Here is a 15,798-nt window from a genome sequence, read left to right as displayed (position 1 = left end):
TCTGTATCTACCCTGTCTGCACCAGCACTGCTCCCATTCCCCTTACTCTTTCATCTACCTGGTCCTTCCTCAGCCTTTCTCAGCTCTTCTCTTAATCCTGGCGTTTTTCACACACCACGCTGATGTCTGTGAGGGCTGCTACAGGACCATCTTCTTTCTCAAGTCTTGTGTTTCAGAGAGGAAGAAGGAAGCAGAAAATAAATCCCTTTGCTCAAAGGCCAGACACAGAAATAAAACCAGGGCTGACTTCTTTCTTACTTTCTTGTCACCATTTTACAGTAACACTATCAGTTTCTAAAGTGTGCACACAAAAGAAAAACAGATCTAATTGCTGTTTCCTAGGAAGGACAATGGAAAAGGTGACTAATCAGAGGTTGATCTTGTTGAAATTCAACAGTGATGCTCCTTCTCATGCTATTGAAAAACTGGCTCAAACCTTGGCTATTTATTCATGAGAAAAACATAAAATTTGACAATGTCCAGGTAAAATCAGCCTTTGATATCAGTAGCATCAGAAATCCATTCCCTGGATATACACTGTCTTTGCTGTTATCTTCATTGCTTTGCCCTGAGACCTGGTCAAGGATGGGTTGGAACCAGCAAGTGCCAGAAGAAGGCAGGTTTGAATGTACCAGCGAGGAAAATCACAGCCCCAGCCCAAGAGGGCTTGGCCAAGTGCGGCCAGAGCAAGAGCAGCTGCTTTGAGGACTCTAAATGTCCAGCAGCAACTTGGCCAAGCAACCCCAAAGCTATTAAAGGGCAGGGACCAGAGTCAGCCATAGTATTTGTCTTGCTGCACCTACTGACTTGGGAGATCAGATGGTTCAGAAGCCATGCCTCTCCAGGAATCTTTTGCCCTGGCCAGTCAATCACCCAGTACTGGTGTAAGATTCAGAGTGCGCGTTTGTGTTGGTGTATGTTTCCATACATGTGTGTGTCTGTGTGTTTCCCCATGGATCCTGCACATTTTTCTCCTGTAATTTGATCAGCTACTCTCAATAAAAACTAAATTGACTGTGGCTTATATCTGACCAGTTACTCTTTCAGATAACAGTGCAATATTTACAATATACTAATTAGTGATGCCTGAGATAAAGTTGTAATGTGGTCTTACGAGGTGGTGGTGTCCAGGTTGGGAGGGAAAGTCAAGGATTAAGTGTCCACCCTTAGAAGTTATCTGGTTCCTCTGCTGAAGAGTAGGAGAGCACTCCAACCCTCACTTTCATCTTTTAGAAAATGTAGAGGACTTCTGTTAGCTTAAATTCAATAGGCTAGACTTGCTTGCTTTTGCTTTTTCCAGCAAGGTGAAGCAAAGTCTCCATTGCTGCTGTTATGTATCTGAATGCAGTTGGCTCTGCAAGGACCGTTCATACTAACCCAAGTTTCATCACTGTGAACTGACAACGGTTAAGCAGAACTTGCTGTTCAAGTACATGTAGTATTTGCTCAGCCTAAACTCAGCCTTGAGTATGTAAACGATCAAAAGCCTGCAGAAGGCAAAGTAAGTAAGCAAATATTGCATTGCTGTTATTTGCACTCTAAACAGAATGACAGCTTTCAAGGTCAGAAGGTTGAGTTTAGATGTCAGATTGTTGGAAAGCACTGCTTTCTGTTTCCAGGGCAAAACAAGAGAGTGACACAGCCAGTAGTGTATCTGCCTGCCTCTGAGCCCCTAACCTGACTCACCAAATATCCCTTTAAATCCAAGTCAAATTGGGACTTAACTTTACAAGACAAGCCAAATAGCTCAGGCCTCATAATAAACTTCGGTAGAAGGCAACATAGCAATACATTTGAATTGCTCTAGCACTGTGCCCCGATACTAATTCTAAAAATAAGGACATTCAGATCATTAGAAAACTAAACGGTAAACCCAAACATAAGCAAAATAAAATTAGTTAGGGCAGAGTATGTGATCATCCAAGCATAACCTGAAAATACCATCTTAATACAACTAATATAGTGTTGCATTCTATATGAATATATTCTTATGCAAGTGAGTAATGTGAACTTCCATGTCATCTCAATTGCTAACTCTGAAACCCTGAATGACAACTTAAATGTCAGCATTGTTAATTATTTCTCTACAAGTTATTTCAACAGAATATTCACTTAATGTGCTTGAGTCAAAATAGTAGGCTTGCTTTAAATCTGCAAGATTACAAAAGTTCCAATTATCCACCCTTCAGCCGACAAACTCAAATGTGACCAAAAGTAGCTTCTCCAATCCTTATCACATTTCGTGCAACTGAAAACTAAAATTGTAGAGATATCATATCATAAAATAATTTAAATTTAAAATGAAACAAAATATGCAATTTGTTTGCTGTAATCCCTTCAGACAATACAAACATATTTATGCTTTAGAGAGTTTATATTTTTCTATAACTTGCCTATTTTAACTAGAATAATTTTTAATAAATCCTTACGTCAGTGTGGCAAAATATAGCAACTGAAGCAACTATGGGACTGTACACAGCAACAGAGGAAATGCATGATACAAAGTTTAACAGAGTCTTTTCTCTTTGTTTTAATTGCAGACAAGATCACAGACAAGATACTATTTCATTTTATATTTGTAAGTAAAAACAAGTTAACCAAGAAATATTCCTGTCTATAGAGCACTGGAAACCATCCCCATGCTGCTAAACCATAAAGTATTATGTTTATGCTGCAGTAGCAATAGCTGCAAAGGAAAGACTTTGCCATGCTAAAAGATATTGCGGTAATACTAAACATTATGAGTTTCCAGAAAAATATAAGCAAAAAGCTTTACAAAAGAGATTTTTCTTTTGTGCATACATTATCTGGCATTAGATACATGAGATTCAACAAGGCTCAGTGCCAGATCCTGCACTTGTGTCACAACAACCCCATGCAATGCTACAGGCTTGGGGAAGAGTGGCTGGAAAGCTGGATATTAGGAAAAATTTATTCACCAAAAGGGTCGTCAATCATTGGAACAGGCTGCCCAACAAGTAGCTGAGTCACTATCCGTGGAGGTATTTAAAAGACGTATAGATGTGGTGCTTAGGGACATTGTTTAGTGGTGGAATTGGCAGTGCTAGGTTAAAGGTTGGACTTGATGATTTTAAGGGTCTTTTCCAACCTAAATGATTCCATGCACTTGCAGCCCAGAAAGCCAACCATATCCTGGGCTGCATCAAAAACCAGCATGACCAGGAGGTTGAGGGAGGTGATTCTCCCCCTCTACTCCACTCTTATGAGACCCCACCTGCAGTACTGCATGCAGATCTGGGGTCCCCAACATAAGAAGGACATGGAGCTGTTGGAGTGAGTCCAGAGAAGGGCCACGAAGATGATCAGAGGGCTGGAGCACCTCTCCTATGAAGATGACAGGCTGAGAGAGTTGGGGTTGTTCAGCCTGGAGAAGAGAAGGCTCCGGGGACACCTAATTGCAGCCTTCCAGTACCTGAAGGGGCCTGCAGGAAAGCTGGAGAGGGACTTTTTACGAGGGCATGGAGTGATAGGACAAGGGGTAATGGCCTTAAGCTGAAGCAGGGTAGATTTAGATTAGATATTAGGGAAAAAATTCTTCCCTGTGAGGGTGGCAAGGCACTGGAACAGGTTGCCCAGAGAAGTTGTGGATCCCCCTCCTTGGAAGTGTTGAAGGCCAGGTTGGATGAGGCTTTGGGCAACGTGGTCTAGTGGAGGCTGTCCCTGCCCATGGCAGGGGGTTTGGAATTAGATGATCTTTAAGGTCCCTTCCAACCCAAACCATGCTATGATTCTATGACTATTTTTTGTCATCATTAATGAATGACACAGAAAGATTAACTTGGAATTGTTACAGCAACAGGCCTAATGGCACCTTTATCCCCTTTCTGCATTCTCTCAGAGCACTACGTTTTATTTTCAGGTTTCCTATTACAGGATAAATTCTTTCAATTCTCCACTTTTAGACTAGGTCCCAGCCTACAATATGACTTATCAATCAGTTTATCTGGCAAATCCAGCTAAATCCAAGCTCTTTCTGTTCTTCCTTTCAGTGATCTCATAAGCTGCTTAAGAAAAGAGTAGTTTTCAGTTTAAACTAGAAACAAAATATTTAGAAACAGCACTCTGCCTCTGTGTCTGTATTATATCAGGATTTATCACCTCCTGCCAGTAAATTAGTTAGGCAACTTCAGAATCCTCAGGTAGATTTTATGCCTATCTAATTTTCACAAACGGAAATCCCTCTTGCAAAGGTTCTTTTTTAAATGTCATTCTTCTCTTAATGCTTATGTCTTAGGGATTTTTTCCATAGGTTTTATTGTCTCTCAGTGACTTGTGCATATTTGTTGATGGATGGCATATACTGAGCTATTCCTTTTCTTTTCTGTCACTTCTAACAGAGCTTCTGTAAATTAAGTTGGTATGTTCATAAGCATCCAAACTAACACACAGAATGTAATTATTAAACTATTATAGAGCTGCTATGAATCCATCACATAAATATCACTGAACCCATGCGATTTCTGTGCTAAAGAAATGAGGTACACTGAGCCTACTGCAACAAAATATTCAATCAAATTTGTCATCTGAGATTGCAAGGTAAGGTGTGAATATACCCTGTAAATAAAAACTGTATTTAAAGTTAAATACACAAATGCACTTAGCTTTTACCTACCATTACATATTACGCTATAAAAATAACACATCTTGAAGAATTCCAGTGAAAAATATCTAGGAAGGATAACCAGTAGGTATATAATCATTTATCACTCACATTACAACTCAATTGTGCTACTCTCTTAACAACACCTCTTTTATTCTGCTCTGAAAATATGCTATATTGAATTGTAGATTATGGATTTATTATTACAAATGTCCAAATTCTCAGAATGATTATTAGACTAAAAGCATTTTGCTTTACTTAGGACTTCTTTAAAATGTCATACTACAATTTGATGGTGGAATAGATTTGTTAACTGACTTACTGTTTCCTTTCAGCAGAGTCTGTTAAAATAGCTATGTATGTGCTTCACAAATATTATCGACAAGAGCTCAACAACTTCATGTAAAGCCCGCACCAGTAACAAAAGACATCTTGTACGATGAGACTCACTTTCCATGGTTCTCTCCAAAATAGGAAAGGGTGTGGCATATGCTCTGTTGGTGGCAGGATACCTGTCAATAATGTGTTGCAATGTGACATGAAAGACAAAAAGTGGAAAATAAATTCAGTCGCGGATATTGAAAGATCAACATTTCTCTTTACACTACTTCTTCCAGTTTTTCTACTGGATCTGTTAATCCCTCCTTGGTGCGGGCATCCCAGGACCAGGCTGAGCAAGGAGTATGCTATTGAAGGTATAGAGAGAACATTACACCCCTTGGATCATTACTTGGCTTTCCCTGTACTCTGTTCTTACCAGGTAGTTGTGACAGTGGGTATCTTCCTAGCTAATTCCCCTTGGTTTTATATAAATATCAGTGTCGGACCCTGTCTTGTTTGACATTTGATCATACCCTGTTGTGTCCCTGCCCTGATCTACTGCCTTTTTTTCTGCAGAAGTATGCTTATAGTTTTCCACTAATTTTAATCTATACATCAATTTGAAAGTAATTTCCTTTTTTTTTTTTTACTGGCTATCGTAATTTGTAAAGCATGTGTAAAGCATGTTCTTTAAAGTCAACAAGTAAAAGTTTTGGGTCTCGTAAGATAAGCTCTAGTCAAGAGATGATGTGGATGAGCAAAAGCAAATAGAAAATGTCAACAATTTGATATGGGTTTTTCTTTTAATATAGTGAATGAGATATTTAAAAGCACATCAAGGAGTTTGAAACACAGCTCTGGCTTATGGCAGTGGGAATTGTCCTTCTAAAAAGCATTGAAAATGTTGATATGTAATTTTAAAATTATTTTTCTGGGTTTTTTTTAAGTTGCCCCCCTCCCCAATTCTATTTAGGCTTGACAGATGGAAGTTAAATTTCTGTATAACTGATCACCACTGAGAGATGATGAGACAGGGAGGAAATTAAAATATATGCACTGGGAATATGGCTGAAAAGTTGACTTCAGTTGCTCCAGATGAACAAATGGAAACATGCTGGCAGTTACATTAAAAATAATTTCTAGTACGTAATACTTTAAATCATCCTAAATTTAAGTATTTAAAATAAATCATCCTAAATTTCACAATTAAAAAAAATCTTAAAACAGTATTTCAGTTAGACAAAATTGTATTTGAAACATTTCAGGTATCAAAAATCAAATGCTTCAGTGTGATTTCTTCCCATTAATTATATTACAGTAAGTAAATAATGAAGAAAAGTGTAATTACAGGCGTGTAATGAAGAAAATGTTTTCAGAGCTCCGAGTACAACAACAGGTCCAACAACCTCCTCCCCTCTTCCCCAAGGGTTTGGTTGCCTGTCCTCAAGGCCAGCCATAACCTGGGGTCAAGGCTGCTACAAGACAAAGCTGTGAGATGCTGTGTTGGGAGCCTGAGCCCTCAGCTCAGGAGCAGCATTTTAAGTCAGGGCCATGCCCCTGGGCCTTGTTTGAGCAACGCTGTAGCTGTGCCTGTGCTCAGCGTGGCACCTCACTGCTCCTAATTTTGTTGACTTGCCTTCCAGAGGCACCTCAGATCTGCCCATCACTGGGGGCTGGTCTGGCCAGCCCGTGGCTGTGACGGACCCGGGTGTGGTGGGTTGACCCTGGCTGGAGGCCAGGTGCCCACCAGAGCCGCTCTCTCACTCCCCTCATTCACCAAACAGGGGAGAAAAGGCATAACGAAAAGCTTGTGGGTCGAGATAAGGACAGGGAGAAATCACTCACTAATTATCGTCACGAGCAAAACAGACCGAACTTAGAGAGGGAATTCATCTAATTTATTACTAGGCAAAACAGAGTAGAGGAATGAGAAATAAAATCAACTCTTAAAACACCTCCCCCCACCCCTCCCATCTTCCCGGGCTCGACTTCACTCCCGGCTTCAACCTTCCCCCCTCAGCGGCACAGGGGGACGGGGAATGGGGGTTACGGTCAGTTCATCACATGTTGTTTCTGCCGCTTCTTCCTCCTCGGGGGAGGACTCCTCTCATTGTTCCCCTGCTCCAGCATGGAGTCCCTCTCACGGGGTGCAGACCCTCAGGAGCAAACTGCTCCAGCGTGGAATCCCCCATGGGGTCACAAGTCCTGCCAGCAAACCTGCCCTGGCGTGGGCTCCCCTCTTCACGGGTCCACCAGTCCAGCCAGGAACTTGCTCCAGCGTGGGCTTCCCACGGGCCGCAGCCTCCTTCAGGTGCCTCCACCTGCTCCAGCGTGGGGTCCTCCACGGGCTGCAGGTGGAATCTCTACACCCCCTCATCCTTCCTCCATGGGCTGCAGGGGGACAGCCTGCCTCACCATGGTCTTCTCCACAGGCTGCAGGGGGATCTTTGCTCTGGTGTCTGGAGCACCTCCTCCCCCTCCTTCTGCACTGACCTTGGTGTCTGCAGAGTTTCTTACGTCTTCTCACTCCTCTCTCCGGTTGCAAAAGCTCCTCCAACTGTTTTGTTTTCCTTCTTAAATATGTTATCACAGAGGCACTGATTGGCTTGGCCTTGGCCAGCGGCGGGTCCATCTTGGAGCCGGCTGGCATTGGCTCTATCAGAGCCAGGGGAAGCTTCTAGCAACTTCTCACAGATGCCACCCCTGTAGACCCCCCGCTACCAAAACCTGGCCACGCAAACCCAACACACCGGGTCACCGTCCCTGTCCCCGCTCTGCTCTTCTGGCTGGGTGCTGTGGGACTGTGCTGTGTCAGGAAGACATTACCCTCACCATTAGCCTCAGCGCTGCGCTCGCCTGCCCTCACCCAGCAGCTGCTCCTCCTGCTGCTGCCTGACAAAGATCTAAAGTGCTCCTGGGTCATTCCTGAAATGAAATGCAGCCAGGAAAAAAGTGTAAAGCAAAAATAAAAACATTTTTAGTAATCTTTAAGAAAACTACAAAGGAAAATTGTCAGTTATTTTCTAGAGTGTGTAAGTAAACTTTATCAGGAACTTTCCTGAAACTGCATATAATTTTATTTTCATCTTTCATTTAAAAAATATTTTTCATAATTCATAGCTTGAAACAGTATTTCTACTGACATGAAAATCATGTGCCTTAGCACAGTAGGTAGGAAACAAATGCAATAGATTATTCCTCAGAATCGATATTAAAAATGCAGTTCGCTTGGCTAATTTAAGTAAACAGTCGAAGCAAAACAAAGCAAAAGCTCAGCATTTAGTGTGCATAAATAGACTAGCAGCTCCTGAAAATGCTCCGTGCAATTTCAGGACAATAAATACAAAGTGAATTGTACTGTCCTGGTAGAAAAATTCCCATTCCACGGTGTTTGAAGAGATCTATGAACCCTAAGTTTGGAAGCACAATTTATTACTGTAAAAAGTCGAAATAGCTGTGATTCTTAAAAGTGTTGTGTTGTTGAATAACACAGACTAAAGTCCACAAAAATGTAAAGAGAAGTTTAATCCAAATCTAGGTCGTTTGCACAATAATCTGAAAAGCATTTGAAGACATTTTACAAAAGCATAGCCAGTCATTCAGAAAGAAAATGGTAAAGTTCAGCCTTTTCATTATCTAGTAATAATAGCGTTTTAAAGGAAAAAACCCACAACAAACCTCCTTGCCTACTGATTTCTTAAGTTATGGTAAAGCAAAAGTAAATGTTCTTTATCCCGGGTGATAGTGCCTGAGGTGAAACTCACTCCACCTTCCTCCCAATCGACGGGCGGCTACCGGAGGCTCCAGGGCCCCGCCACAGACACGGCTGCCACCGGGACGCCTGCCCCGATCCCCCTTGCGCCACGGCAGCTCCGCGGCGGCCCCGCGGGACCTCTTCGCACCCTCCCTCCCTTCGCTGAAAGCAGCCGCAGCCCCCTCACGCCCGAGCCCTCCAGGCTCTGCCCCAGCCCTGCCGCACTCCCCTCAGCTCTGGGGCAGCTCCCCACCGCCCCCTCCAGCACCCAGTCGGAGCCGGTGTCCGCTCCTCGGGCCACTGCCCCGGCCTCGCCTCAGCGCCTGCCTTGGCCCGTTGGCCGGCCCGCCTCACCCCGCGGCCCCGGGCGGCCCAGCCAGCCGCCCGGCTTTCCCGCCTCGCCCTGCCGCCCTTCGCGTTACCCCGGCGACGGGAGAAGCCGCCCGGCGCTGTCCGCAAACGGCCGCTGGGCGCGGCAGCCGAGGACAGCGACGGGCGGGAGCTGGGGCGGGATGGGGGAGCGGGGGTGATCGGGCTGCGGAGTTCCTGCCGCCACCACAGCGACAGCGGGTGCGAAGGAGAGACGGGGGGAACGCGGTAGGTAACAGTCGGGGAAGGGGGTGGCCGCGGCACCGCCGCCCTCGCCGCCTGGCCCTCCGCGGGGGCCCGCGGGCCGCCGTGGGTGCCCCGGTCTCCTCAGGTGCCGGGCACAGCCGAGGATGCCACTGTGGCAGTGTCACCTCAGGTGCTGGTCCCTGTGGAGCCAGAGCCCCTGTGGCAGTGTCACCTCAGGTGCTGGTGTCCTATGGAGTCAAGGGTGGTGGTCCAGTGGCAGTGTCACCTCAGGTGCCAGTCCCCTGTGGGGCCAGTGCCTCAGTGGCAGTGTCATCTAAGGTGCCTGGTCCCTGTGGAGCCAAGGCTGCAGTGCCATGTGACAGTGTCCACACCTCTGTATGTACTGGTACCCAGACCCTGGAGAACCCCACTGGTCCCCCCCATTAAGAATTTGGGCTGTTTCATGCCACCCTGTCACCCATACTGTGGCTGGTTCCTCTTCTTTTCTGCAGCCAGGCTTTGCTCCATATCCTTTTGTCCTGCTGGACCTGCACAACCAGACTGGTCCCAGCAAGTGTATTGTTCTGGTCTTTCTGCCAAGGTGCTTGAGGGCCATGTGTCTCAGCGCCTCATCTGCTAAGCAAGGGAGCAAATAGTCAGTGGGAGTCCAAAATTGTGTTTGAGAGCAATTATAGCCTGCGTATAGGTTAATTAGGGTGTGTGAAGGTATGAGAAATAGTTGATGAATGCAGCAATGAATCTATGACAAATTTAGGTGTTATAGAGTGTGTTAGCAAATCATTGACATCACGCAACAGGGAATGATCCCAAATGAACAGTTCCTTACAGAACCAGGGCTATCCTCAAGCTAGCACCACCTCTAGTAATCAGTAATCTCGGTGCTATACCAAGTGCGAGAGCCACTAAGCTTACTCCAGAAGCGTTCGTCTTGCCCGTCCCAGTCTGTAATTAGAGCGACATTCCCCTGTGATGGGAGAATTACAGAAATTGAAAGGAAAGCATAGAACTATGCAGTGTGCACTACTTGCCTGTGTAAATGTACACATTTAAGAATCTGAATTACTTGATATTTGTTGTTTCGACAGGTTAAAACAACAACCAGTAATATGGAGCAGGACTTAGAAGTGTTTCAGGAACAAGCTGTTGCTAAGTACGTGATTACTTAATGTCTGGGAGTTGAATATATAATGGAATTGAATTATGTGAGTTTATTAAAAATGTGAAACAAAATAATGGTTTTTTAGAAGCAAATGTGATTCTTTTTCTATTTCTTCTGCTGCTTTCTATGCAAACTGGAGAGGTTACTGATAATTAAGGCAACACATCTTATTGCTTTAGCTAATAACCTACTGACTGTTTCTGCTAGTTATTTAAATTTTTAAAATCTTCATATCTGAACAAAAGAGGAGAAAATGAAAGCTATGTGGGGTTTTATTAAAATGTTAAGAAATGTTATTTTGAACTGTTTTAAAAAATAGTTGAAGTTGCTAGGCTACGGCAGTATAAACTTACATATCACAGCTCTTAAAACAGTCAAAAATCTTAAAAACAAGGCTATTAATTGCTAAAGCCTTAGTCTTATTTTGCACTGGTAATAACCACAATTGTTCTTACCCAGTATTAAGTGTACTTTTTATCACAACACAATCATCTTTTTTGACATAATCCAAGTTTAGTTCTTTTAATGTTAATCTAAAAAAAATGTTAGTACAGCACAACACCTTTCTAAAGAAGTGTAAACATGGGTGAGATTTGATGTAGGACCTCATCCCATCCAGCCTGTTCAAGGAACACAGCAATATAAAAAGTATTTCCCCATATAATGAGCTAAATAGAATATTTATTTATGAAAAATTTATAAGTAAACTTATTACCTATTTTTCATATAAACCAATTCATCATCATTAGGAAGAAGCATTTCAAAGTAATATGATGCATATTAAGTATAAAAGTATTTCTTAAAATAATAGAAACACACCATTCTGGCCCAATAAAGTTTTAATAAGATTTGAAAGTGTGCTCTGTTGTACTGAAGAATAATGTGTGAGCTTTTCATAACAGAAAAAAAAAAGCTGCATTAAAATATTCTATTCTGAACAATGTGGCCCTTTTTTTTTTTTTTGCTTTGAGAGGCATTCTTTTTGTTAATGATATGACTGGTAGATACGGTCATGTAAAAACTTGAATTTAAAATACCAAAATATTGCTATTATTTGGACACTTCTTTAACAAATCAGAAGCTTATTTCAAGTTCAGATCCTGCCTGATCCTTGTTGTAATTGACATATGTGAAATTTCAGGCCATTGCAGATGAATCTAGAGAGTAATTTGTCGCATCATAAACCAGGTATTCTAGGTAGCTATTTATTTCCATTAACTATACAAAGAATCTGGAAGAGTAGTTTAGGCTACACATCCAATGATAGGAGACATTCGTTTCAGTCTATGCTGACAGTATCCCAGAGATAATACAGATAGCTTTAAAATTTGGGAAGATGGCTGAATGATGCTGGTAGAAATCATGACAATTACATCCCAGCTGTGAGAACTCATAAATCACAAATTACCCATCCACAGATGTGTATGATTCTGTATGGCTGAAGATTGTTAAATAAATTAGTAGTAGTTCATATAATGGAACTTTGGGGTAGAAGATTCTAATGGACTGTTGCATCACAACCGGTTTATATATTTCCTATTTTTAAAGCAAGTTTTAAGAAAAGAAGAATTAATATTGGGTCTAGAAGCTGTGTTAAGGATCAAAATCTAATGAATGTCCTATGTAAGATGGAAATCTGTGTTAACATTGTTCTGCATAGGTTTTACTTGTCTTTCCATAAATAGTCATACATATTTTCCTATTTGTCAGCAAATCAGAGTAATAAGGGAAGAAGGCATGAAGTAGAGAGACAGTATGAACCAAACATTTCTTAAAATGTCAGTTTCTAAATTACAACTTTATTCTAAAGTGTATGGACAATAATATTCTTTTTATGTCTATTAGGAAACAATTAGAAAAATACAGATCTCTGCAGAACTCCAAAGCAAAAGGCAGATAAATAGAGCTAGAAAGCTGTAACTAGTGCAAAAATCATTTGTGATAAAGGCCTGGAGTTGGTAAAAGTTATTATCTGGATTTTGGGTTGTCTAAATTTGGAAACATCTAGATTTTACATGAAGACAAATAGTTAGTAATGACAGCAGAATATGAATCATCTCTATTTTCACCAATATGGAAATAGAATAAAAGAAGACTAAGAGCTTGCCTACATCACTTTAAAAATGAGATATCTTTAAGTGTTTTGAGCTGTTTCAAAGTAAATGCCACAAAAAAAAAAAAAAGCTGCCACTTGCTTAAGTACCAGTCATTACTTCCATGTATGAAGAATCCATTTGATGTATGCATTCAGCAAAGTGGGAATGCTGAATGCATATGGGCAAAAAAACATATCTATACTTCTTCGTTTTATGGGAAAACTTGTTCTTTGTGTGTTTGTTTACCTGATGGCATATGAAACTAAAGATACCAGAATTTTCCACATTCCACATCCAGTGATCAAAATAAATTCTCATGATTGTGATACCATATGATTTGCCATATTCTGAGGGGGATAGTTAGCACTCTCTTCAAAACACTGAAGGGACTAAAATAAAAGTTACAGCAGCTAGTAGTACCTCTATGCTAGTAGGTGGGGATAACAGCCAAATACATCTCTATGCAGATCTGTTTGTAACACCACAGCCATGATACAGAGTAGTTCTGGTAGCAGAACAGCAGCAGTAATCTACAGCTTCAGGTACAGCTTTCCTTTTTCAGCTGCAGGTGTACGTAGAGGATCTAGGTAAGGAAGTAGACAGAGAAGGTGGAGGTAGACTGAGAAGCTGTTTCAGAAGGGATTTTTCCTTCAACAGCTCCCTTTTATATATTAGTGGTTCTAGGTTCAATAAACATGCAAGAACTGTTGAGAGAAAATTTTCTAGCTTTGTGTAGGATGATCTGAAAAAATAGGTGAAACTTAAGAGGGAAAGATGTCAGCCATGGTGTATCTGAAAGGGTAACCTGATGATCCAGGCTAGAGGTTGCAATTGCACTTCCATAACAATGTTTAGATGATCCACGTGACACACAATAAAGTATGTACCTATTTCTGAAGGCTAAAATCAGATAGCTGTTGTTGCTGGTGGTTCATCGAAGTGTTGCCACCTGACATTACATGAGGCTTGAAGGGCACAGGTCCTTATAATAGTATCAAAGAAAAGGTAGTCCTGATGCAGTATTGCTTCATCTTCTGCTTTTAAAATCCCATTTTATATTCCACCCAGAAGGAATCAAAGTTTGCTGCATCATTAATGCTATTTTGAGATGAGTTTCAGGCACTTGGGGAGGGGGCATTTTTGTTTTGTGATATGTATATCACAGTTTTGGTTATCATTGGTTATTATCATTCCTTGACTCAAATTTTAAAATGGCATTGCTAACAGTTTTAACATTAAAATGGCATTAAGATTTATGTATTTAAAAAGCCTCTCCAAGCTTAACATTGATAATCTTAAAGTTTCAAAGTTTTAAAGAATTTTACTTTAAAAAAAAAAAAGTTGGGTTGTAATTATGATGGTGTAAATCTAACAAATTCACTCCGATTTCCTGAAATAATTATCCAAATGAGGGATATGCACCATTTAAACACCAAAAAAGACAGTCAAGAAACACATATCCATCCATCCATCCACTAGATGACCTTTAAAGGTCCCTTCCAACCCAAACTATTCTATGATTCTGTGTTAAGGGACTCTTTTATTAGTGTAGTGCAGTCAGAAGTTGAGCATACAGGGTATGAAATGCAGAGTGTGTGGGACCAGCACTTGACGCAGAGCATAACCTACAGACAGGGGACTTCAAGGCACTAGGAAGGCAGACGTTTGGAGAGCAGGCTGAAAAGCTGGGATGCAAAAGATTGCCAGAAAAGAAAGGAAGCATTTTCATGCTTTCCTATGAAGACAGGCTGAGAGAGTTGGGGTTCTTCAGCCTGGAGAAGAGAAGGCTCCGAGGACACCTTATTGCAACCTTCCAGTACCTAAAGGGGGCTTATAAGGAAGATGGGAACAAACTTTTTAGCAGGGCCTGATGTGATAGGACAAGGGGTAATGCTCTTAAACTAAAAGAAGGTAGACTCAGGCTAGATATTAGGAAGAAATCCTTTACTGTGAGGGTGGTGAGGCACTGGAACAGGCTGCCCAGAGAAGTTCTGGATGCCCCATCCCTGGAAGTGTTCGAGGCCAGGTTGGATGGGGCTTTGGGCAACGTGGTCTAGTGGAGGGTGTCCCTGCCCATGGCAGGGGGGTTGGAACTAGATGATCTTTGAAGTCGCTCCAACCCAAACCATTCTATTATTCTATGATTCATGCTAGTATTCACAGAAGATGGTGGTATCAATTACCAGGAATAAAAGCATCTGCTTATATTAAGGCTTATTTTGCAAAGTCATTTACAGTAGAGGAGCATGTTAGCTTACTGTTCTTCAGGCAGCATGCTCAGCATTTGAAGGCTCACTGTCTATAGGGATATTGCCTCTGCATTCATGGCTCAGTTTGGGTTTGGTTAAGTGCAGCTCTGCTAAAGTAGAGTTCCTGATTGCTTGGCACATTCTTGGTTGCAATGTGCCCCCAAAACTATGTCAGATTGTAATGTTTGTGACACAAAACGGCATTTTGTGCTAATTTTGAAATCCTCTCCAACACTTCCTAGGATGGAGCGGTACAGGCATACTGCTGTGCTTTTTATCATTAACCCTTTTGTAGGTTGCTGCTACATTATTCAGATGCTGCACCATCTTTTGTCTCTGTGTGACTGTCTCTATGGCAGTTTATTAAATAACATAATAGCTATGCTCATTTTAACAAACCATCTTGCCATAGAGATATTAGAATGGCTGCAAAATTATTAGTGATCATAAAGGCATTTTATGTGCACACAGAGGTGTGTACCATCAGCAGTCAAGATAATACATAGCTTTTAAATGTGTATAAATTAAAGAATCAATTAAACTATAACCAGTGGCTATCACTTTTCCTTTTGGGGGAAATGTCAGTGAGATAAATAATATTATTAAAAGGAAAACGGAACATGTCATAATTCTAAACAATGTCATTCTTAGATTATTTTAAGTGAAGAAACTTGTTTATCAGAAAGCTAAATTTATTATCATGAAAAGTAATAGGTTACAATACATTTTTTGCATCAGTTTAGATATCAGGAGGGATAATTAACAAATTTATGAAAGAATACAATTGCTGGTTTTATCAACAGGAAAATCAATATAGGCTTCTAATTAAAACAAAAAAAAAGAAAAAAGAGACTTGAAAATTATGCAACAGTATGAGGAAATGGAAATTAAATGCAGATTAAACTTCAGTTGTACAATGAATAGTCACTCTGACAGATGAAAAAAGCGAAGAGAAAGCAGGTGTACCACTAACAGTTTACTAACAGTATAACTGGTTGAGATAAGGGAGAGAGAGTTGACAG

At 41.4% G+C, this 15,798-nt stretch overlaps 1 protein-coding gene across 1 annotated transcript in view; it reads left to right on the top strand.

Annotated features, from left to right (window-relative positions):
- The first annotated feature begins 9,236 nt into the window (after positions 1–9,236).
- DEUP1 (deuterosome assembly protein 1) overlaps positions 9,237–15,798 on the top strand; it is a 50,183-nt gene continuing 43,621 nt past the window's right edge. Inside the window, exons 1-2 of the mRNA XM_054812710.1 lie at positions 9,237–9,293; positions 10,358–10,422. Coding sequence (XP_054668685.1) covers positions 10,379–10,422 — 44 coding nt within the window. The 5' untranslated portion in view covers positions 9,237–9,293; positions 10,358–10,378. The remainder of the gene's footprint in view (positions 9,294–10,357; positions 10,423–15,798) is intronic.

Source organism: Grus americana, chromosome 1, assembly GCF_028858705.1.
Source record: "Grus americana isolate bGruAme1 chromosome 1, bGruAme1.mat, whole genome shotgun sequence".
NCBI lineage: Eukaryota > Metazoa > Chordata > Aves > Gruiformes > Gruidae > Grus > Grus americana.
Note: the sequence above shows the minus strand (reverse complement) of the source record. Positions and strands in the feature narration are given on the sequence as shown.